At 45.1% G+C, this 25,474-nt stretch overlaps 1 protein-coding gene across 3 annotated transcripts in view; it reads left to right on the top strand.

Moving 5' to 3' along the window:
* The window catches only part of RALGAPA2 (Ral GTPase activating protein catalytic subunit alpha 2), a gene marked incomplete at its 3' end in the record, with an annotated part of 223,245 nt that overhangs the window by 153,166 nt on the left and 44,605 nt on the right, over positions 1 to 25,474 (top strand). For all 3 annotated transcript variants that reach the window (XM_081149681.1, XM_081149682.1, XM_081149680.1), the window contains one exon: positions 171 to 298. In XM_081149681.1, coding sequence (XP_081005807.1) covers positions 171 to 298 — 128 coding nt within the window. The remainder of the gene's footprint in view (positions 1 to 170; positions 299 to 25,474) is intronic.

Raw genomic sequence — 25,474 nt, 5'->3', positions numbered from 1 at the left:
GAACTTGTGAAGCAGTCCACTTTTGCTTGATTTGAAAGCCCTCAGCCTGTGTCTGGTGACAGCCTTTGTGGTCATTGCAGGTCTGAGACACCAATTGGCTGTTCTCGTGTCTTTGGTTTGACTTTAAATGGTTTTTGAAAATTAAGTGTTTTTCTGTTTTGAATCCACAGGTTCCATTTTTTGGGCCTCTGTTTGATGGAGCCATAGTGAGTGGGAAGCTACTGCCAAGCCTTATCTGTGCCACGTGCATCAACGCCAGCAGGGCCGTGAAGTGCCTCATCCCACTCTACCAGAGCTTGTATCTTTTGCGTTAAACGTACAACTTATTAACTCTCCCAGAATTGAGAATTCTGGCAGTTTTTCATGAGAGGTAAGTATTAACAACTGGGTTGAAGAGGGAAGAGAAAATTGTTTTCAGTTTGTGTTGAAAAATCACATAGTGAGATTTTCATACCATTTGTTTACATTAACTATAATAATTCTGTGCTGCATCAAACTTAGAAAAGAGTTTAGTTTCATAATTCTGTCACATAAGTTTGTGCTAAGAAGCTGTGACTATAAAGAGATGCTCATATTTTCTCAGGTATTTTTCCCCAAGTTCCGTCTCCTCCTGCAGCCATCCCTATTTGTTGCAGTCTGTTGTGGGGTCACTCGGAGTGCCTGCCAGAGACCAACAGCAAATGAAATGACTCTAATAAATCAAAGAATGTGGCGAGTGCCACCAGAGAGTACAAATAGTGTTCTGGGAGGTCAGAGGAGGGAGAAATTGTGTCTGGTTGGGAGGACAGGGCAAGGTGTCTTGAACCAAGTTGCACTTGAACTCATCAAGTAAGCATGGCTAGAAATTTTCCCAAATCATTAGTATCTCCTCTAATTTTTTATCTTCTCTAAAGACAGAAGAAATCTCTCTTTTGTAATTTTTATAAAACATTAATTGGCATGCCATAGTTTTAAAATTCAGGCATGATCTCTGATTATTAGAAAAAGAAGTGAAGATGACTTCATAAAATTGCTGCAAAAGGCAGCTAACCTCTTACTAAACCACAGAACCTCTTTGTTTCTAATCGGTATTGATAATGGTTACAAACATACTACATTTGACCTGGTTCTTCTACTTCTCCCAACTTAACCATAAAAGATGTGTCACTGGAGGTTGGCGGTGAGGGTGGGTGAGAAATACTGTTTGTGAATAGCTACAATTATGAAAAATGCCTTACATTAAAATCCTGGTCACTTTATTGACTGATATTCTGTCTTTAGATTTTAAAAAAATACATATGCCATGTGGCAACCTGGAATTACCATAGAAATTAGTAGTAGAAAAGAGCTATTAGACCCCATCTGGTCCCTCCCCAGGGGCCAGGGCAGCATTATCCCCTCCAGCGTGCTCCCCGATGCTTTGTCCAGCCGGTGGTGCGCGTTTCGGAGGTGGCATTCTCTGCAGTGATTTCTACAGCACTCTATCTAGACTTAATCTATGGCCGGTGTTGATTCTGCCTTCAGCATGGACTTTTTATTTCACATGCTGTTGAAGAGAGGTCTTGGCAGAAATGAGAAAGACCTACTCAGCAATTGGCTTGTCAGTTTGCACGTCAGCTAGGGTGAGTGGGACACTCATCTGTCAAGCACGTTGAAAGAAGGCAAGAGAAAAAATCATTTGCAAACAAAAATTCCGTTTCATATAAGTCCATCGTGATTTTTGTCACGCCACCTTCTCCGCCTGTCTGACTTCTTATTATAGAATACATGCTTTATTATTTTGTTGAACATTGCTTTCTCGAATAGGAATTACTTGACATCAGAATAATCAGGTTTGGGGAAAACAATATTTTTAAAAGTTCAAATAGGATTCAGCATCGCTTTAAAAACTTTTCAGGCAATTACATTTGACTGATGTGGATGCCAGGTAGGACTGTCGATGCTAATGTGAGCTAGTAAGTGCTGTTTTCTAAAATAACTCATAAAATAGCCAGGCTGACATCCAGAGGACAACTTAGTATAGAAATTAGGAAAGAGAAAGGAACAAAACCTATTAAGTTGATTTTTATAAAAATTTTAAATATTTTTCTTTTTTTCTTAGAACTTGAGATTTCATTGGTGCTATTCAAATAAATTATTTAAAACAAGAAATAATATTTATATAATTTTTTATAGAGATGTAGTCAGTGGGGAAAACTTTGCAATCACTTAACTACTTTGTTCTTTAATTTCTGCCTGCAAAGGGCCTAATAATCAGGCCAGAAGCCAAAGATACCGTAAGCAGTAAAGTAGGGGGGGAAAGGGAGATTTTTTTGTATTTTTGTTCTTTATTTATTTTTTTGTTAATTTTTGATTAAAATATTACAGATGTCCCTTTTTCTCCCCAATGACCCATTCCACCCCGTCCCACCCCCCTCCCCAGTCCCTCTCTCCACCATTGTCCATGTCCTTGGGTTGTGCATATATGCGTATGAATTCTTTGGTTAATCTCTCCCCCTCCACCCACCTGCTCTCCTCCATCCCTCTGACATTCATCAGTCTGATCCATGCTTCCATGTCATTGAGTCTATTCTGTTCATCAGTTTATTAAGTTCTTTAGATTCCACATATAAGTGAGATCATGTGATGTTTGTCTTTCTCTGCCTGGCTTATTTCACTTAGCATAATTTTCTCCAGGTCCATCCATGCTGTCCCAAAGGGTACGAGATCCTCCTTCTTTACCGCTGCATAGTATTCCATGGTGTAAATGTCCCACAGCTTTTTGATCCACTCATCTACTGATGCGCGCTTGGGCTGTTTCCAGATCTTAGCTATTGTGAATTGCGCTGCTGAAAACAGAGGGGTGTGTGTGTTCTTTCTGATCAGTGTTTCAGGATTCCTAGGATATATTCCTAGAAGTGGGCTCACTGGGTCAAAAGGCAGCTCCATTTTTAATTTTTTGAGGAACCTCCATACTGTTTCCCACAGTGGCTGCCCCAGTCTGCATTCCCACCAGCAGTGCACCAGGGTTCCCCTTTCTCCACACCCTCACCAGCAGGAGTCGTTTGTTGATTTGTTGATGGAGCCATTCTGACAGGTGTGAGGTGAGACCTCATTGTGGTTTTAATTTGCATCTCTCTGATGATTAGTGATGTTGAGCATTTTCTCATATGTCTCTTGGCCATCTGTGTGTCCTCTTTGGAGAAGTGTCTATTCATGTCCTTTGCCCATTTTTTAATTGGATTGTTTGTCTTCCTCTTGCTGAGTAGTATGAGTTCTTTGTACACTTTGGAAATTAGCCCCTTATCAGATATATCCTTGGCAAATATGTTTTCCCAGACCATGGAGTTCCTTTGTATTTTGAGGTTGTTTTCTTTTGCTGTGCAGAAGCTTTTTAGTTTGATGTAGTCCCATATGTTTATTTTTTCTTTTGTTTCTCTTGCCCTAGGAGATGGATCAGTGAAAATTCCACTACATGGGATGTCTGCGACTTTACTGCCTATGTTTTCTTCCAGGATTTTTATGGTTTCGCGACTTACATTTATGTCTTTTATCCATTTTGAGTTTATTTTTGCGTATGGTGAAAGTTGGTGGTCTAGTTTCATTTTTTTACATGTATCTGTCCAATTTTCCCAGCACCACTTATTGAAGAGACTGTCCTTACTCCATTGGATGCTCTTGCCTCCTTTGTCAAATATTAACTGACCATAATGGCGTGGGTCTATTGCTGGGGTCTCTGTTCTGTTCCATTGATCTATATGTCTGTTGTTGTACCAATATCAGGCCGTTTTGATTACAATGGCTTTGTTGTACAGTTTGATGTCTGGTAAAGGGATCCCTCCCACTCTGTTCTTTTTTCTCAAGATGGCTGCAGCTATTCGGGGTCTTTTTTGGTTCCATATAAATTTTTGAAATGTTTGTTCTAGATCTGTGAAATATGCTGTTGGTATTTTAATAGGAATTGCATTGAATTTATAGATTGCTTTGAGTAGTATGTACATTTTAATGATATTAATTTTTCCAATCTATGAGCATGGTATATTCTTCCACTTGTTTATATCTTCCTCTATTTCTTTTTTCATTGTCCAGGTCTTTTACATCTTTGGTTAAGTTTATTCCTAGGTATCTTTATTTTTTCAGTTGCAATGGTAAATGGTATTGTTTTTTTAGTTTCTCTCTCTGAAAGTTCATTGTTGGTGTATAAGAATGCCATTGATTTCCGGGTGTTGGTTTTGTATCCAGCTACCTTGCCAAATTCGTTTAGCAAATCTAGTAGTACTTTGATGGAGTCTTTAGGGTTTTGTATGTACAATATCATGTCATCTGCAAGTAATGACAGTAAAACTTTCCCATTTGGGTACCTTTTATGTTTTCTTCCTATCTGATGGCTATGGCAAGGACTTCTAGTACTGTGTTGAATAAGAGTGGTGAAAGTGGACATCCCTATCTTGTTCCTGTTTTTAAGGGAAATGGTTTTAGTTTTTGACCATTGAGTATGATATTGGCTTTGGGTTTGTCATATATCACCTTTATTATGTTGAGGTATGATCCTTCTATTCCCACTTACCCGAGTTTTTATCAGAAATGGGTGCTGGAAAAAAATTTTGTTGAATGCTTTTTCTGCATCTATTGATATGATCATGTGAATTTGTCCTTCATTTTGTTTACATGATGTATCACATTTATTGATTTGCAGATGTTGTACCAGCCTTGCATCCCCAGAATAAATCCCACTTGGTTGTGGTGTATGATCTTTTTAATGTATTGCTAGATCCGGTTTGCTAGTATTTTAGTGAGGATTTTAGCATCTATGTTCATCAGGGATATTGGCCTGGAATTTCCTTTCTTTGTAGTGTCTTTATCTGGTTTTGGGATTAGGATGATGCATCCCTCCTCTTGAATTTTCTGGAATAGTTTGAATAAAATAGGTGTTAATTCTTCTTTGAATGTTTGGTAAAACTTGCCTGTAAATCCATCTGGTCCAGGACTTTTGTTTGCTGGGAGTTTTTTGATTATTGCTTCAATTTCATTAGTTATCGGCCTATTTAGGTTTTCTGCCTCTTCTTGATTCAGCTTTGGAAAGTTGTATGCTTCTAGGAATTTGTTCATTTCACCCATGTTGTCCAGTTTGTTGGCATATTGTTGCTTATAGTATTTTCTTACAATCCTTTGTATTTCTGTTGGGTCGGTGGTTATATCACCTCTTTCATTTCTGGTTTTATTTATTTGGATCCTCTCTCTTTGTTCTTAGTGAGTCTGGCTAAAGGTGCATCAATCTTATTTATCTTTTCAAAGAACCGGCCCTTGGTTTCATTGATTTTTTTTGTATTGTTTTTTTTAGTCTCTATTTCATTAATTTCTGCTCTGATCTTCATTATTTCCTTCCTTCTACTCCCTTGGGGTTTTTCTTGCTGTTCTTGTTCTAGTTCTTTTAGTTGTGTTAGATGGTTCATTAGAGCTTTTTCTTGTTTCTTGAGATAGGCCTGTAATGCTATGAATTTTCCCCCCAGGACTGTTTTTGCCGTGCGCCATAGATTTTGGGTTTTTGTCTGTTCATTTTAATTTCTTTCCATGAAGTGTTTGATTTCTTCCTTGATCTCATTGGTAACCCATTCATTGTTTAATACAATGCTATTTAGCCTCCATGTGTTTGAATATTTTTGAGTTTTTTTCTAGTGGTTGATTTCCAGTTTCATGGCATTGTGATCCAAGAAGATGCTTGATATGATTTCAGTCTTTTTGTATTTGTAGACACTTGCCTTGTGCCCTACCATGTGATCTGTTTTTGAGAATGACCCATGTGCACTTGAGAAGAATGTGTATTCTGCTGCTTTGGGATGAAATGTCCTGTAAATGTCAATTAAATCCATTAGGCCTAGTGAGTCATTTGAGGTCTGTGTTTCCCTGTTGATTTTTTGTCTTGATGATTTGTCCAGTGCTGACAGTGGGGTGTTAAAGTCCCCCCACTATGATTGTGTTGCTGTCGATCTCCCCCTTAAAGTCCACCAAGAAATTTTTTATATATTTAGGTGCTCTTATATTGGGAGCATTTGTTCTTTAAAAAATTACTAGTTAAAATTTTTATTTATTTAAATACTTATAGATATTTGCCCAGGCTATTAATAATTAATTTGCCCCCTTACACTTTTGTTCAAGCATCCTGATCCTCACATTCTTTGGCAAAAGTCTAAACTACTTTGTGCTATAGCCGATGTCTGGAATTTGCTGCTTCATTGAGATAAGTCTTAGATTTGAATTTTGAAAAACACTGAATAACCTAACACATCCTCATCATGGGTATCTCCTTATATGTATTCATTTACCAAATAGTCAGTGTGGACTCCCGAAATAGCAATCCCACTGCTAGGGGCTTGGGGTACGTGGAGACCAAAGCAGATGAAGTTCTTGCCCTGTGCTTCATAGAGAAGACAGACAACTAAAGGGGGTGTGTGTGTGAAAATGGGGGAAAGTCCTCATCAGAGAGAGTGTAGAGGCTAAGATTGGAGGGATGACGGCGAAGCCAACCCCAGGGAGCAGGGCAGCATTCTAGGCAGAGGACACTTAGCAAGTACGAGGACTCAGAGTGTTTTCGAGTGGTAAACTTGGATTTTTTAAAGGATTTTTTGCACAGTCAAGTCCATTGTGGTGCCTGTGATATATGTAAGAGCAAGCTTCCAGCAGAGGTGGTTTTCTGGGTGGTACCTGAGGAAGCCGAGCTTTCATAGCCCTTTAACCTCATGGCCTGTCCTGCCATCCCTAATCTTAGTACAGCATCAAGGCTGCCTGAGTCAAGGCCACAGGTGGAGAGGAAGTGTAGGGGCCACCAGCCCAAGCCCCTGCAAGCCCCCTAAGGGCTGAGAAGTCGGCAATAGTTTGGACATTCCTAAAACCAGGTCCGGTTATGTAACCTGTGGTTCCCAATGCAAAATGAAACTGGGGGACCCTTAATCGAAAAGCAGGGGAAAGTATATCTAAAGATGCTAAAATGTAAAGCTTTTTCCATTCTGCAGCTTTTCTCTCATCTTGTCCTGGTATTTTTTATTTATTGTTTAATGTCATTCTAAGTTAAAAAAATATTTAAAATTCAAATTATTAGCATTAATTTTATCATTCTGTGTATTGTGCAATGCCAGTTTAATATGTAAATGTAAAAACATTTAACTCATATGGAATCACCAAAATTACAGTTTGTATTCCATAACTCACCCATCGGTATATTTTGTTCTTACCAGAACCATGGAAACACTGCACAAAACTAACTTTTTATTTTTATTTGGTACATATTTGTACCAAATCTCTACTTTCAGTTTACTGATGAGTAAGGACACCTGGCAGGAAAAGGAACTATGGGTTCAGCCTGTATGTCCCTTTCCTCCCGTGTTATTTTCAGGGTAAATTGGTGGCTAACACTGATGATCCCCAACTTAGGATGGTTCAACTTACGATTTTTGCAACATTACGATTGTTGGAATGAATTTGCCTTTTATAAAAACAAAAAAATCTTAGGATCTTTTTGAGCAGTAAATCCAGTTTAGAACCTCTGTCAAACGAGTTCTTATTTGGGGTACCCTTGGCTAATTGATCAAAATATTGGAACTATGTGGCGAAGGCTCATAGGAAACTGCAAAATACCATTGACTTACATGATCAAAAAAATGTTAACGCAGTAGAGATGTTTTTGGAGGGTACCCTCAGTAATGTTTCTGCCTGACCCCTCGGGGTTTTCTGGTAACTTCCTCGGGGGGCTTAATCAGATCTGTCAAGTGGAGCCTTCGTCCTGTGGCCACTGCTCTCCTGAGTGATGAGGGCCACCTCACCTGCCATCTGCCTTCTCCATCCCTTGTGGGTAATCAGAGGACCTAGAGTGTTGTAAACGAGAAGCTTGCCACATGTCATGCTTACGGTTCACAAGCCAATGAAAGATTCCAAAATCAAACCGTGGTCAGCAGATGGAAATCTCCAAAAGCATTTGCAACAGGGCCTCCATTCCCCCCTCAGACAGCTTCAGGGGAAGGGTTGCGCTGAGTTCACCCCGAATCAGGCAGGTGGTGGCTCTTTAAGATAAACATCCACTTCAGCAGAGCAATAGTCAGTGGCACTTGCCACCTCTTCTCCCTGGAACCATCAGCATTTGACTGAGAGAACTGGCTACCTGAGGAAAAGCACCTCCTTGCACGTGTGAAATTCCCTTTCATTGCAGCTAGAACATGTTTGATGATACCAGAGCTGCTCTCTTAGGCTCGTGACTTCTTAATAGTGCTAAGTTTTGTTCACAATTTACACACCTTCAAAAATGGCCCTACTCTCCTCTTTCCTGTCCAGTGGGATCTTTGTTCTTTTTTCTGAGAAGACCTTTCATTTCCTCCATTTGTGTCCACACGCTTAAGGAAAGTATGAAAATGAGGCAGGTGGTACCATGTATTGTGCCATGCAGAACCATCAGTGCATTTGCCAGCACTTACTCTGTCCCTGCCATGTGCCAGGCATTGTCCTGGCCACTAGGAATAGAAACATGAATAAAATATTCCACGTGAGGGGACGATAGTTGCTCATACACTAAGCTCTAGAAGGTTACGTTACATTTGAAAGCCATAGATGCTTCATACAGCAGAGTGTGGAAGACACGCACGCACACTCGCACGCACAGGACCGAGGGGACGAGGGCATTGTGGGGGCAGCGGAAGGAGTTCCAGGAGGAAGAGAGGGCCTGACCGCAGGCGGTGGCAGGGAGACATTCAGCGTGGGACCGGCGAGGAGGGCGAGGAGGAGAGTCAGGGACAGGACTTTCTGGAGCATCGCATTGGAAGAGCAGGCTTGGTAGGAGGAGGTGCCGAGAGGAGGGGGAGGAAAGGGAGAGAACAGTGTCTCAGAAAAGCAAGGAGCGAATGAAGCTTCACCCTCAGCAGGGTGGTCCTGCAGGACGCAGGCTCCTGGAGTCTTCCACGTGCCGCTCCAGCAGCCTCCAGTCTTTGCCTAGAGAATTGGGTATAATGGGGCCTAGAACTGAATTACTTCCCGGGAAGAGGCAGACACGTTTCAGGCAGCAGCACCGGACAGAAGGGGGGTTGTAGAGACTGAGAACGGAAAATGCCGGGGAAGGGTCTGCTGGAGAGGGAGCCAGCGTGGAGTGGAACCCCGCCCGGAGGCCGTGCCCGGGTGGGCCCCGCGGCCGAGTGGAGCTGTAATAGGGATTTACCCCACTCGGTACCGGCTCCAAGGCATATTCCACTGGAGGCATCAGCATTTGATAAATTCTTGGCTAGCAAACAGTCTCATCTCTCAGAAGACAGAGGAAGCAAATGAGGGAACCACTGTTTGGGATCCATTCCTTAGCAATTTAAAAGATTGGATTTGTGACCTGGAATGTTGCATAGAGTAATGAGTTTGTACCAGAGTTTGAATAAGGATGGGAGGAAAATGCAGGTAGACCTGTACCGTGCCATTGGGAAGCACATTTCAAAAAGTCGGGTTCAGAGGTAAAAATGATGTATTCCCATATATTGGTTGTGGTTGTAAAGGGAATAAGAAATGAGAGATTTTTTTTTAATTATAAAATTAAAACCATTTCTCTGAGAAAGAACAAGGGAGCCATGAAGAGCAGCCAGTGTCGTTGCTCTGATGGGTTTGTATTTAAACTACAAACTACGTGTGTCACGATGAAAAGAGGGGCTCCGCCCTGTGCGGACAGACCCGCCATTCCTAACCCATATCCCACCTGTCCTTCATCTTCTCCCCAGGAGAAGGGACAGGAAATGTCTTATTTAGGAATCGAGATTCAAGTCACTGAGAATATGTTAAGAACAAAAAAAGAATTGTCCCCCTGCAAGTAACCAGTCTTCAAGGCCACACATGTCTGGTTTTAGAACAAATTTATAATAGTCTTCTCAGGACCACAAGAACTTTGTTTTGTTTTTAGAATTCATGTCTAAACAGGATACACCCAGAACCAAAAACGGGACAATATTTTCCTCGTTTCAAAGGATTAGAGGATGAATTTGGGGATGTTGCTTGGATTCCTTGTAAAATTGTTAGACTAGATTGTTAAATGGCTTGCGATCCTTCAGAAGAGAATTCGTTCACAAAATATCCCAAACACACTCATTGTTTGACAAGATTACTATTCTCAGAGATCAGAGAAGGCTTATAAATATAAATCTTATTTTCAGTAAAATGCCAGATAAAGTGTCATAATCATCAGGCAGATAGGAGAGAGAAATACCGGCCCATGGGAGCTGGGTGACATCACTGTGGCCAGACCTACAGTGCATTAATTCATGGATCACCAGTTGACTGGGGCCCCTGTGTCTCTGGTACAGTGTGTGTACCATAGCCCTGCCCAACCCCTCTTCCATCCAACAACTTTTTTTTTTTTTAATATCTTTATTGATTTCAGAGAGAGGAAGGGAGAGGGAGGGAGAGAGATACAAACATCAATGATGAGAGAGTCGTCATTGATCGGCTGCCTCCTGGACTCCCCCTACGGGGGATCGAGCCTGCAACCCGGGCATGTGTCCTGACCCGGAATCGAACCAGGATCTCCTGGATCCTAGGTCGAAGCTCAACCACTGAGCCACGCCTGGCTGGGCCATCCAACAACTTTTTTATCAACAACTTTCACAAAGATCTAGAATATGTGTTTCTCAAAATAGTATTTGTAAGAGAGCCGAGAGGGTTAACTAATTTCATACAGGCAAAATCAGAAATCGGGACTCTCAACCGATGGGACTGCCAGGCCCAAGGCCACAGTGCGGTTGAGAAGGGTAGACTGTAACTCCTGACATGGGTTTGGGCCGTCAGCCGTGAGTACAGGGTGAGGCCGGTGTACGTGACAGCCTTCACTGTGGGCAATGCTTGGGGATTTGGGTTGAGCACAGGGTGGAGACGAGGTGACAGGGTGATGTGGCAGCCGAGCGCACTGCACTGTCTGGACCACAGCATGAGGACCATGAGGTGTGGGTCACGGGTCACAGGAGCAAAGGCTTCATCCCCACACTCACCCAGGTTCTGGTCACGTTGTACGGGGCACGGCCACTCTGGGCCTCACTGTAAGAGAGACCTAGTCGACCAACCGGGAGCAAGTCCACAGGAACTGTGACCACTGCACCTCAGGTCTCAGGGAGTCATTAAAACCAAGGGATTGTTTCGGGAGCTGAGGCTGCAGAACTGGGACCAATGAGCAGAGGAAACCGGGAAGCAGCTGTCAGCTCACTGTCAGAGCAAACATTCAAAAACCAGGGCCTGCAAACCCTGCTGGCCCAGTCCAGCCCCCAGATGGGATTTGTTTGAACTGCAGTCAGCATTACTCATAAAAATTGAGCTTGTCGGCCACAATGAAAAATTGGGAGGTTTTGTATTTTAAAAAAATCTAGATTCCTGACTTCTTGAAGAGTCAAAACCTTTGACCCCGCCAGGGCCTCCTTTCCTGCTGGCAGCAGTCGGCCTCCTTACAGGCTGTGTGCTCTCTTGTTCACCACAGCCCAGCCCATCCACATGTCTCCCCAGCCCCCCAGGTGGCCTCCCTCTGAAGGCTGGTGAGAGGGCTAGTGAGCCAAGCAGGTAAAGCAGTGCCTGGTCCCTGGTGAGAGCCCAGCAGTATTACTGCAGTCATTATCCCCTTACCAGGTGGCCCCTGTACGCATCGGAGTTTTAAACCTCTTGTGAAAACTGGGACCACCCAACTGTGGAGTTAGGTCTCAGGAAGTATTTGCTTTTTACCATCAGGTGTTAAAGGCTGTCGGCTGCCCTTCCCTCAGGAAAAGTAGGTGTAAATCGAGCTGTCTGCAGAAAACAGGCTGACATTGTGCTTAGGGGGAGTATCAGTAACCACCGGCCTTCCTCTTCCCTCTCCCATCTGTGGTAGTGGGTCACCCCTCATCGCCAGCCCTCTGCAGGGGTGTCTTCTCCCCACGGCGGAGCCTTTGGGTACGGTGACCCCCCTTGTGATTTTCCTCTTGGCCACTCTGCTGCTCTCAACCCACAGGCCCCCTTGGGTCTCTCCTGTGACAGATCCCTCACCCTCTGACAGCCGTGCAGCCTTCGAAAGCTCTCCTTGCTTGATGGGCCTGCCTCTCTCCTCTCTCCAGTCGTACTGTGAGCTGCCCTCCCGGGATGTTGTGTCCATTCTGTTGATATCCCTCTCACATACCTGCTAGTGCATTGTGTGTGTGTGTGTGTGTGCAGGAGCAGAAAGGGACAGAGAATTTAGTAAAAAAAAAAGGGGGGGGGGTGTTGGAAAACAGGCAAAAGCAAATCATTTTATAAAATTGCATTTTTCAAAATTGAAAACCTTAATCATGCAATAAATAAAGCTCTACAAATAGAATAAGTATGTATGGATATGTAGATATGTTTTTTAAGTCCTTTCAACTTTATTTTGAATGTTTAGTTTACTACTGGCTCTCTAACACTTAGAATAGCACTTTGTACATAGGAGGTGCTCAGTCTTCCTGGGTGAACTACACTGGCAAAAATGCTTATTAGATAGTAGTATTCAAAAGAAAAAAAATGGTCACTTTTTTTACTGAAAATCAGGTTCTGTGTGTATTTTTCTTTATATTGAACAATATAGTGTTTTATGCATATTTCTTTTCTAGTGCATTCTAAATAATCCTATCACTACCCCAAAAAGTCACTGAAGGATCTTTATGTGAAAATCTAGACAATTAGAATGGTGACTTGACATTCGATTTTGAAATTAATGGAACCTTATTGAGAACCATGAAAAGCAAGTGAAGGCCTTCAATAATCTTATTTCCTTGGAGCAATACATTTATTTAGTTTTTGAAAGAGAAATTGAATTCAAGCAGTGTTAAGGCCAGAAAACTTGGAAGTGGGCAGGAAACCTAATGTCGCCATTAAAGCCACTGCCTCTAGGGAGGCGAGTGACCAGTTCAGGGGAAGAAAGGAGTATCTGGAAGGGCCTTAAATGAAGTTGATGTCAGAGTCTGTTTCTGAATCCTAGGAACTAGTGGTAGGGTTTTTAAATTCTTAATTGTATGTAAATTGTAAACATGTAAATAAAACGCCTGCAATGCCTGCAGGAAGCTCTCCACATGCCTGAGACCTGGAGCAGGCTGGGCCTGGGCTGCCATGCAGATACTGACAGCTGAAGTCACTTGTTGGAAAGTCCGCAAACTCTGGTTACAGCTGCATTTGTCAGTAGCTTTAAGAGAAGTGTAATCAGCCAGAGAGATTAATTTGCATCTCAATTAGGACCCGGTCGGGAGGAAGCTCTAGGGCCTGATTGGGGAAGGCTGGGGAAGAAATCTCACCCGGCACAAAAGCCGCGTCGGCTCTCCTCCAGCTGAGTGGAGGACAATATCCGAGGCTTCGTTTCCATAGGGACGGGAAGCCCGCTGGGCCCCAGAAGAATCTCGGGTCTGCACCGTAATCGTTTGGTCATGATGACACAAATTCCGCTGTTCCCAAACACGCATTGCCGGCGGAAAGCTGTTAGGAAAGCGGAAACGGCGGCCGTCGGAAGCGCGCGGGAGGGACCGTGCTGGCCCGCCTGCCTTTCCTCACAGTGCTGCCGGGTCGGCGCGCAGCTAACGTTTATTAATGGCCGCGTGTCCGGAGAGCGAAAGGTCATTCCGTAAGTGACAGTGCTGCTTTAGCATTCAGGTGGTTATCTGGAAATGGCGAGGCGTCCACGGGAGCCCCCTCCGCTCCCCTGGCTCCTGGGCAGCAGGCAAACAAGCTGGAAGCCCCTGCGGGGAGCGGGGAAGAGACCCTGGCTCTGCAGGCCGCTGAGAGCCCTAACACAACGAAAGAGAAAGCCCCATTCTTAACTTTAAAGCAGAAAGTTGCATTAATTTTAAATCTTCCTTTCGGATATTATCTATGGTCGCTTTCACGGGCTTTGACATTTGTATCCGACAGGTGCTTTGTTTTCGGAGATGTTCATATTCTCAAAATTCTGTACTTGGGCCTAGTGAGAGCTGAGAGTGCCCGAGCCATTTATCTGTGCCAGGTGCCAGGTTACACTGCCGTGACCAGGCAGGGCTCACCCTTGGCATTTTGGGGGGATGGCTTTTATTTCTAGTTTATTTTGTTCTCCCTCAAATAGTTAATTCATTGGCTCCAAGCTTCAGAGTAAGAAAACAAACAAGAAAGAGTGAGAAAAAAAATGGAATTCCATGTTACAAACGTAAAATAAAACCGAATTCTCTTTTCTAAAAATCAGGGTTTTAAATTCATCTTCCCATTCTGAAAAGGGGAAGGAACACGTTTCCCAAGGACACGGCCTTCCAGTGCCCACAGACTGAAATAGCACATTGCAGCGGGACATCAGAACCTCTTAACCCAACATTAATCAAATTTCAGTTTACTAATGATCAGCCCTATTTTGAAAGGAACGTAATGCCATAAACAGCATCCGCAGAACATTTAGCCTACTCTGGGATTATAAGCAAGATATTTGAAAGTAAGACTTTCTATTATTCAAATCTCCAAAAAGGACAATGTATGGCTTATTCTAATAGGACATTGTGCAAAGCCCAAGACAGACAAAGCAGGCAGATCCAAACTGTGCGCACCCTTCTGTGCTGTCTGCCGAGTGTATGCAGGAGCTCCCAGCAGGCTTCGGAGCAGGCGTGATTTGCAACACATTCAAGTAAATTTTTTAATCAAAGTAGAGTACGTTTTTGGTAATAGGTGGGTGAGTACAGCCCAAATGCCATCATGTTAGCCTTGAAAGAGTGTCCTTTCTGGTTTACTCTGGAATTGAACCAAACTCTAAAATGGCTACTTTGAAAGTTGTGCTTCAAATCTGTTTCTAAGGTCCTGTGCTTTGAAAGCGTTTGACTTTACTCCCTGGGACTTTATAAAGGCCGCCAGGGCCAGGGTGGGGGAAGGAAGGGTGGAAGCTCTAAGGATCATCAGTGCCAATAGCCATACCCGTCCGCTCCCCTCTTCTCGTCCCTGCTCCCCTCTAACTCTGTTACAACCCCCACCCCCGGGGTTGGGTGTCCAGTGTGCAAGCCACTGGGGCGTCAAGATCCATCTTAATGTTTATGTTGTATTTTGCACTTGCCTTTAACATAGCCTAGTTTAGAAGTACACAGCTGCTTTAGTTTCCAACAATGACATGTTTCTAAAACACCACAATATTTTTATTTATTTATTTTCATTGTTGAAAGTATTACAGATGCCCCCCCCCCCACTGACCCCCTCCATCCCGCTCCCGCCCCCCTCTACAATATTTTAAACAGACATCCCCTTGGACATTGCTTATTACTACTTATAACTTGCATCGGATACTGTGTGTGTCCAAATGACATTCTTGTCATTTTTATCAGCATCACAAAAGTGAAACAATACAATAGTTAGTGACTTATGGTGTTTATCTTTCTTAAGCTTTTTTTTTTCTAATGCTCCATTCTTCAGTCTTTCTAATTTGGTCCTGAGATGTAAAGGATAAAAGAGTACAGAATATGTGTCCCTCTGCCGTGTCCACTCGTTTAACAGTACAAAGCTTTGTCCTTAATCCATCAATGATCAATGAAGAGGCTGCCTCCTAAACACTCGGGCTCTGCTCATCAGGGAACAAGTCAGCCCTTAAGATGCCAAGCCCTTTTGGTTCCCTCTTATTTGCCTATGAAGTGGGATGTGAGCATATCAGTGCGCCCAGCACCCCGGTTTTGAGGCAGATGTGTGCCTAGAAGTGCAAAGCCTCATACCTCCACAAAGGGGAGGCAAGCTCGCTAGCTGATGGGATGCTGAATTTTTAAGCAGAGTTCCAGAATTCCCCCAGGGCCTACTTTTCAAAGGCAAATTAGTATGTTCGCAACTTGATCCCTGGGCAACTTTTGACAGTTGTTCTAAGAATAATAAAACAGATGGACAGAATAGATTTTGGGGGTCTCCATCCAAACCGCCGTCCTCAGTGGAATTTAAAGAAGGCGTGGGGTTGGCGGGGGAGCTGCTGCTGCTCCATTATGTTCTGCCCTTAGCATCCGAGAACCGTAACTTTCTCCCCAAAGAAGATGAACGTTGTCGTCATGTTGTATTTTCCTGATGAGAGCTCAGCTTGGCTGTGAGAAAATAAATAGGATAGGCGTTTTCTTCATATATTTAAAACCAAATGAATCGAACTTAGTTAAATTGAATTTATGCTCCCAAGAAACCAATTTTAATGTGAATATGAGAAAGAAATGTAAATTAGTTTTAAGTTTAAGGAGTATTCTCATAGGATTTTTGACCCCTTTAAATAAAGGAGAGCCTCTTTAGAATGTCTTAGAAACACCGTCTGCTCATTAATTTGAGAAAATAGAATGTACCTCTCTACCAGGATAAACATTCTCTGCTAAAACGACATAACGCACCTCACAACTCCACGTTAGAAAACAGCATTTACTTGTCTGGATAAAAAACAACAACACATTATGTCTGTATTTATGCTCTATAATTTTGTCAAACAAATGCTTATATATTTGTGCATAAACACGTCACATCAGCTCTGCTTTTTGGAGAATTTCAGCCTTCCTGGAGTGTTGATTTTAGCTCTCATCAGATTAGGATGGGATGTGTTTTTCTTTTAATTCATTGGCTTCCTCTGAGATAAATTTCCATACTTTTTAATCATCCTTTTGTCTGGATCCATTTGCCCCAATTATCACACTTCAGGCCACGAAGATGAAATAAGGCAGCAGATCAGCCGCGCCTTTGGAGTTTCAGAGCTGCTTGAGTGGCTGTTGAAATGTGTGTACTGGGGGCCCCCCAGTTTCCTTCATGACTGTCGTGTAGACAAGTTGTTTTAGCTAAAATTCCACTGATGATAACTTAGTAGGATAGTAAACTTTATTCTTTACTTTTATTTTTTTGAGAACGATGAAGGCAATTTCAAGCCTTTTTCTAGACCTCACGTTAGGCAGGATCTCTCACTGTGACGATGGACCCTGATGGTGAAGGCTCAGTTCTGGGGCACTCTCTTCCCTTCCCAGCAGCAATTTTCCTACAAGTGCCAGAGAAATTGTAAGGTGTGTCCTTCTGTTGTACTGCTCAGATCAGCAGGTGATATGTGATAGCAGGCCTCACACATACCATGGGTTTTACTTTTAGTTTAAATAATAACTAGTTCTGTGGCTTTTAACGAGTATCTTCACCCCTGTCAGTGACCCCATAAGATGAGAATAATGGTCCCTCTCAGTCTGATTATGGTAAGGATTTATGGAATGAAGTACATATAAATTGCATTAATCCACAAAACATAACCGAAATCCCACTGCTTCACCGACGCCCACTGTCCCCAGCCTGCGGGGGGCACCCTGCGCTGCTGGCTCCCTGGGCCGCTGTGACAGCCTTCTCCTGGTCTTCCTGCTTGTCCCTGCTGTCCCTGGAAAACTCTCCAGCAGCCAGAGTGTTTCTTCTAAAATAGAAATCAGAGCATGTCTTAGCTCAAAACCCTCCAGTTGCTTCCCATGCTCACCCACAGAAAAATCCATCATCCTCACAGGACCCACAGACACATTCCAGCCTCAGAGACCACGTTCTAGGAATGCTCTTCCCTCCCCCAGTACCTGTGCAGCCCTCCCCTCCCCTCCCCTCCCCTCCCCTCCCCTCCCCTCCCCTCCCCTCCCCTCCCCTCCCCTCCCCTCCCCTCCCCTCCCCTCCCCTCCCCTCCCCTCCCCTCCCCTCCCCTCCCCTCCCCTCCCCTCCCCTCCCCTCCCCTCCCCTCCCCTCCCCTCCCCTCCCCTCCCCTCCCCTCCCCTCCCTTCAGTTTCTGCTTGGAAGCTGCTCAGATAGGTTTGAAGAGCAGCAGGCCCTCCCTCTGGGCAGTCTCACCGTGTCTCCTCAGCGTGGCGAGTAGGAGCTTTGCTGTCTTCACTGCTATGTCCCCAACACCCATCCTGGGGTACGACTGGCAGGAGGACACTCTCCATAGAATAGACTGGGGGGTGAATGGATAGCACAGGAACAGAGCGATGGGTGCATGTGAGGTGGAGAGGGGGGCCTGGCATAACCAGAAGTTACGGGCCCAGCACAGCAGGACAAGTGGGGGCCCAGACTCTGCCTCACACCGTGGTAACGGAGCAGTCATGCTTCCCTGTTCCTCCTCCTGCCAACACTGGCCTGGCTGTTGTGTCACTATGTCCCTTTTATTCTGGGGAACGGGATGTGTGGCTGAGGGCACACTGCTGGTCTCCTGCTCCTGCGCCACCTCTGCTCCCAGGCTAACTCCGCGCTCAGTCAGAGCCAGCCCTCTAAAATGTGACTGGAACGAGTCACCGCCCTGCTCACACTCTCCAGGGTCCCCGCCTCACTCCGAGTCAAGGCCAGAGTCCTACAGGGAAGGCCTGAGTGCTCCATGGCCTCTGCCTAGAACACTGTCCCCAGGATGTCCACCTGGCTTATTCCCTCCCCTCCTCCCTGGGTCCCCCCCAGCCCCCCGGGAAAAAGCTCACCCACCCCTGCACACACACCTCCCACCGCCTCCCATGACACACCTATACTGTCTCTCTTCCCCACGGCCCTGCCACCTTCTAATTACCCATTTTAGTCATGTTGTACCCCCGTGTGAGGGCAGGGATTTTTGCCTGTTTTGTGCCCTGATGCCTCCAATGGCGATGGAATATTTAACATCAGGTCTGACAAGGGCAGGATGCCACCATGCTGGTGTTTTTCAGGTGAATACCGGCCCTGGGTGTACCCTCAGCACCTGCCATAGAATAAACATTTGTCAATAAATACCTGCCGAACAAATGAATAGATTTAGCCCTGTCTTCACAGGAAAGGCCACCAGATTTAGAGCATTTGTCTTTCCGTAAGAAGGGTGAGTAATTCACCTTTGGGTTCAAGGGCTTTTATAAGAACTTTCCTGTGAGCTCGAGAGCAAACCTTCCTGTGGTAGGAAAGATTTTCACGGTCATGACCTGCTTTGGTGCAGTGCATTGGAAAGGCGATAAACTATTTATAAGGTAATAACATTCAGAACTTCAGTGTGGAGGGCCACCTAAACCACAGCACATCGCCGCGTGGTGAGTGAATGGAAGTCACTGGCAGCCCTGTGCCCCGTCTCACCCTCAGGACTGAGCCCGCCCTGGGTCACTCTGATCGATAAACAAGTGAGAAGGGTACCAGCCTCAGGCCCCTGGTAAATTTCAGTAAAGCTTAATTTCCTTCTTAACTTGAGATAAAAGTAAATATTAATAGAAGCCCTAGAATTGTCTTTCACGCCTCACTCTGGAGACCCTTAGGATAAAGCCAGGAGACTTTTGCAGAGGTTTTTAAAGGAGGTGGAGGGAGGGTCTCGCATGGTTCTGTGGGTTGACTGGGCCCAGCTGGGTGCTTCTCACCCAGGTTTGTCGTGTGTCCGGCACCGAGGCTGGCACAGCTGTAACAGCTGCGGGCCGGGCCGCGGCACCTCTGCGCCCTTCCGCCGCCTCCACACTTGGCAGCTCCCAGCAAAGTAACCTCGCAGCAGCTGGATTTCATACGTGACTGCTCAGGGCTCCAAGAGACCCAGGTGGGAGGCGCAAGGTTCTTCCCAGTCTACCCTTGCGAGGCCCAGAACTGTTGGCCAAGGCGGTCTCCAGGGCCAGCCCAGACTGAAGGACAGCCTGTTGAGGGGGGCAGGCCGCCTGTGTGGAGGGGAGGCCGCCAGCGGACGAGCCTGCCTCTCCCGGACGGGGCGGCACTGGCCACCCGGGGCCGGGCCCCCTGGGATGCTCCTGCCCTGTCCCCTGGGCTGCAGGCTCCTCCAAGGCGAACGCGCGTCTGCTTTCAGTCTCCCGTGTCCAGCGCTGTAAGGACTCAGTAGGTGTTCGTTGAGTTAAAATTTGAAATGCAAACATTTTAAGGAATTTCTGATTTGTGGAAAGGAGACTGTAGTACCATTTATTTAATTATACTACAAATTGTATTTATGAATGCATAGGAGGAAATGACTTAGAGTGGATACCAAAAAGAGATACTTATTTTAAATTACAACTTCTTAATGCAAAGAATTTAGTCATAAAAGCAGTAAAATTGCATTCACTCTATTTTCATGTCCACAGAGACATTCATTTAAAGGGCGCATTTTGTTCATAGCTTGGTTTTGGGGGTTCCTTATTTTTTTAATCTGCTTTTATTAGTCCTTTATTGAATATTCTATTGCCTTTGAGACTCACAAATTGTGATGGGCCTCATAATTTTACTTGACTCTCTAGGTGAGTTTGTTTTGTGCCCGTGAAGTTTGTCTTCATGAAAATCTTTTGAAAGTCATTTATACCATTGAGATTTCCTTATGGAGAAAGTCAGTTTGGGCCAGTTTAAAAATGTTTGGCTTTAAGGGGGGGTGTCTTTTACAATAAGAGCTGTCCTCTGACTTTGGCAAACTCTTCAGACATTAGAGGATGTTCTTGAGAATGTGACACGTTGCTTGGGCAGTTTTCTTGATGTGGCCTCTGGCATTTCTCCGTGGCAGTCTGTCTGCCTTGGAGGAGTGCATGGATGTCCATCCTAGGCCTCTGTGGCAGTGCTTTTTGGTTTGTGCGTTTGGGGGCAGTAGGGTGGGGGAAGCTTGAGATTTCCCATGGCCTGTGTGGCTTCTCTGAGAGGTGCTGTGGGCAGCTAACCTGAGAGGAGGTGACCCCCACACTTCAGCACTCCCCGCCTCCCCGTCTGTGCGGGATGCGCAGCACAGTAGCCCCGGGCCCTGTGAAGGAGTGCCGCCCTCCCTGGGAAGCACAGCCGTGCTGGGGCCGATCAATACCTGAGCTGCCTTTCTCCACCGCTTACCTTCCTTTCGCACAGCCAGAGCCTTCTGCGGGGAGCAGTCGATAGCTCTAACCTGCGGCAGCCTGCGGCAAGTCACGTGAGGCCAAGCGCTTAGGTGACATTACGGGGCACGGTGAAGGCAGCGGCCCTGTGACTCATAGACCCTTCCCGGGGGCACGTTCCGTTTCCAACGTGGACTGCTTATACTCCCTTGCGTGGATCCCCGTGCCTCTGGAGCTTGGTTCAGGGAGGTGGACTGCGTGGGCACGTGTTGCGCGTGTGTGTGAATTTCAGACACACGCTTCCCTCCCTTCCCAGACTCCGCCAGCTCTGTTTTGTGCTGCTCCGGGTCGTAACTGCATCCCGGGCAGTTTTGTCTGGTCTTCAGCCTTGTGCTGGGTAGTTTATAAACAGTAAAGTTTTTTTTTTAATCTTTGAAGTCCCAATGCCTGATTACCAGTCTAATCCTAGCAACTGCTTTCCCACAAAAGATTGTTAGAAAATAAAGAACATTGTATGTCACTCCTGTCTTTTTATGGCTGTGGCCAGTGATAGCCTCGAGGATGAAGACCTGGCTCTTCCAGGACTGCCGGTGCCTTTGGGACCTCTGCCTGAGCATCAGCCCCTGACCATCCTGTGCCTCCTCTGTGAGCAGGGTTGGAGTCCGAAACGCCTCTCCCAGTTCTTTACCTGGTCTTCCAACCCTCATTTCCGTATCTGCTTATCCTAAGTTTGTCTGAAATCCTGGATACAACAGTAAATTAAGGCCTGGATGTAAAGAAAGCAAATACATGGTTTACAACAAACTTGAACGAGGGTGAGAATTGACGTCTGTGGGGCTCACTTGTGAGGAGCAGACGGCCGGTGGCCAGTGGAGCTGAGGCCCCAGAGCCTGCTGCGTGTGAGCCCAGCAGCTGCCAGGCAGAGAGAAGAGCTGAGGCTTTCCCAACAAATAGTCTTCCAGGTGAAACCATGCTTGAATTCGTCAGTGAATCTCACACTGCATTTTACACAAAGTTGCTTAGGGTGTTTGTCACCATACTTCTTAAATTCAGGTTTAGCTCCTCTGGTATGTAATCTTCAATCTTTACAGCCTTTTAAACTCTGGGGCAGATCAGCTCACTGTCTGCACTCCACAGGCAACTGCAGGCTCCTTGTTTTTCAGAAAGTACAGATACCACCTTCAGAGACCCCCTGAGTTGCACTTAACTTTAGGAAGACTCAGGGGCACAAGGTTTCCCCACAAGTACCAGGCAGTTTTCTCATCTTGGGTACGTGGAGCCAACCGTAGGAAACAGAGGCCGAGAGTGCATTCACTGCTGGAGATGATCTTTCAATAAAGTACCGTTTATTTAAAGCTTTAAGCAAACTCTTGGCAAAAAAAGCGATCAACAGATTGCCATAATCACATTCACACTCCCAGACACTGATTCTGAAAATGACAAGTTCAAAAGCAATTCGTACGTTAGTTGATTCATTCAACAAACTATCCATTGGCCATTCCCCGTGTGCCAGGAACCGTGCTGCTGCCGAGGGTGCCCAATGGAAGCCTGGTCCCTGTCCTCAGAGGCACTTCGTTGAGTATCAGTGTTGAGGAAAAGGCTCTACAATGTTTCATGATGGCTGTGATGGGGAGTTCAGCCCAGAGCCCACAGGAAGGAATCCTAAGGAGGGGCCTTTGACCTGGCATTTGGACGGTGACTGGGAGTCCCAGGGCCTGAATCAATGACAGGAGCATTTGGAGAAAGTAAATGCCCTTCAGTAGAACAGAGCCCTCCGTAGACCTAGAGCCATCAGGGAACTCAGTGGACTGGTGATGCCAGATGCCCCAGGGTGCCCAGACCCACCCATTGCTGGTCGTCACACGGGGCCCTTACCCCCACTTCCCTCATCACTGCCATCTCATCCTACTGTGTCACCTTCCCCCACTCCCACCGCCAGGTAGTAATCCCTCTGTCATAAGGAGATGCCCTGCCGCCTTACACAGTTAAAACAATAAGGCCTGTTGCGTTGGTTCCAGGGGAGTGATAGTACACTACTTACTCGCAGGTCCCCTGGAGAGACAGTGGTTTGCTTGGCTCCTCCATCACTTGCTCTGTCCCAGGCACTGTGAGTCTCACACATTATTCAATCATTTCTCCCTTACAGCAACCCAGGGAGGAAGTTGCAGGTATCCTACTTTAGTATATTATGCAAATGCAGCACAATATTTTATACACTACAGTCCACTATGTATTTTATTATATTTGAAAAGTATAGTTGAGGGCCCAGAGGCCCAGAGAGATTGCATAACTTGCCCAAGGCCATACAGTTGTGTTAGTGGTGAGCTGGGACCTGAACCCAGCAGCAGCTGCTCGGCACACGCTGCTATCCCCCGGCCTCCGACTCCCCGAGGTGCCCACAGATGCCCGTGGAAACTGCTCATACGTTTCAGCGCGACTTTCTAAAGCACATTGGATCTGTTGAGTGGATTTATAAGTTGTGACTTACAGCTGATTCTGATAAACCAGATACCAGCCAGTATTAGGTTTTAATGAGACTGAAGGCATGAGGGAGCAGATTCTGCTCCCGAGGCTGTCGTGGGGACACGTGGCCGGGCTTTGCAGTCGCCCCTCTGAAGGCCAGCATTGTCGCCAGGCTCGTTAGCATCGGCGCTCTGCTCGGCCGGCCTTTGCTGCTCTCTAGCTTACCAGCTGTTCCTGCTGCTCCGCACAATGTTGGATGTGTTCAGCTCACTGGGTTCCTGTCCCCACCGCCGGGAGGAGACAGCCCTTCCGCTGGGGATACCCACGTGGCTGCCTGTCAGCGGTGGCACCGAATAAAGTAATAGGCCTTCGCATGGCATATGGTGTCTGGATTCATACAAGATGCAAAACTCCTCTACTGCTAATGCAGGATGACTCATAGCATTGCTAATTTTTCAAACAAAAGCTGACTTCCACACCCACGCTTTTAACCCCTCCAGCTAAAAAGTCTTTCGTTGCCAGGCTCCAGAAAGGTGGCTTCTGGACCACTCTATAAAATGCATTTCACTTATTGAAAGCATATTAAATGTCTTTGGAGGTTATTTAAAGTGTCTGGGCCTTTTATTTCTCCTCTAGAGAAGAGGAATTTTTAAGCTTACATGTTCCTTTCTCACAGTGGAAGAGTCTAATAGTTTGTTTGGTAGATTGGGGTGTTTTTTTTAAGCTATTATTAGGAGAACAGTCAGAAGACACTATATTAGTAGAATGCTAGAAACTGTTTGTAAATTAACTCTCTCTTAAATGCCCCATAGAAACTACTGCTTGATACTATATCAGCTCAACTGGGGAGCATTCCAAGCTCTTTACATTAGAATATTTTAAGGTTACATGAGGATGTGGATTCTTTTGTGGAACATGATAGTGTGTAGTCTTTCGGTGCACTAAATGCATAGCTCATTTAAATATAAAATTCTGCAAAAACCAGTTTAGATTATAAATTTACATTAGAATGAACATTTTTTTCAGCTATAAAATAAATAGGTGAGGATCTTCTAAAAATATGTTTCTGCTAAATTTTTTAGGATCCATTGTGCTCATAGATGTCAAAATTTTATCTGAGAGTTTATGTACCAGAATAAGGCAGTAATTTGTACTTATTCAATCAGGCCTCCCTTTGAATTAGTGATCAAAATATTGGTTCTTTTATAAGTAATCCTTTATTGGACATTTTATTTAAACATTTCAGAGTCAAGAATTGCCAGCATGAAATGGTGAGACGGTGTCTAATTATGGACCTAATCATGGCGTGTTTTGAAGTCAGCGTGGCACATGAGAGCTTTAGCAGTCAGACTGGTGAATGCGTGAATTTTTAAAGGAACTTCAACCTAGAAGGATAATACAGATTTTTTGTTTTTTAATAGATCACTTTATGCAGTGCCAAAAGGTTAAAGTCTTTGGGAGAGGAGACTAGAGACTCATATTCTCAATACTGATACTTCATTTGGGTTACATTTTGAAATCCAAAGTTTTCCCTTTCTTATCTACAAATATAAATTCAAATATGCAGCTGATGTCTTACAAAGGGCATTATGTTTTCAGAAAATGAAACAAAATATAGAAGGTCCCTGAACGTGCCTCACTTTCTAGATCTAGTGGTAGATGCTGTTTTTCTAGTATGTTCGCTAATGTTCTTGCCCTTTGCCATTGGAAATAAGCTGGTGTATATTCAGTGAGCCTAAAAATTCATTAACACTGAAAATTCATCATGATGGTTAAAATTAAATTAATCAGATAGTGAAGTTTTAAAAATATGTTACTGAGTTTACCAAGTGAAGGATCCCCAGTTTTGCTTCCACTGCCTTAGTTTAAGAGCTGTTTGTTACTAGTGCCAGGACTTTCGTTTTCTCCTGTTTCTACTCATTTTTATGAAATCTGGGGGAAATGCAGTGGAATAGCCAGGTGTTTGCATGCGTATAGATGGGTACACACACACACACACTCTATAGAGACTGAGCGTGACTGAGAAAGCGCTCTCTCATCAGCTGATGGGCCAGAGGCTAAAGTCAGCATCCAGGAGGCAGCTTGGAACAGGGGTGGATACTGTGCAGAAGCACAGGCTGATCAAAGCCACATGGAAGATGAGGACCACTGGTGCATTATTCCCACTCTTGGTGGCAGCCATGCAGAATGGGCTGTGTTAATCCAGCCTCACAGATGGAGGAAGCAGGGGTCTTGGCCAAGACCCCACAATGAGGGCAGGGCCAAGGGGGGAGCCCAGGCCAACCTGACTCTGAGGCCCCCCTGCTATTTCTCTCCCTTGTCCACACTCTTCACCTAAGAACAGGAAGCCA

Source organism: Miniopterus schreibersii (assembly GCF_964146895.1).
Source record: "Miniopterus schreibersii genome assembly, chromosome: 10".
Lineage (NCBI taxonomy): Eukaryota > Metazoa > Chordata > Mammalia > Chiroptera > Miniopteridae > Miniopterus > Miniopterus schreibersii.
Note: the sequence above shows the minus strand (reverse complement) of the source record. Positions and strands in the feature narration are given on the sequence as shown.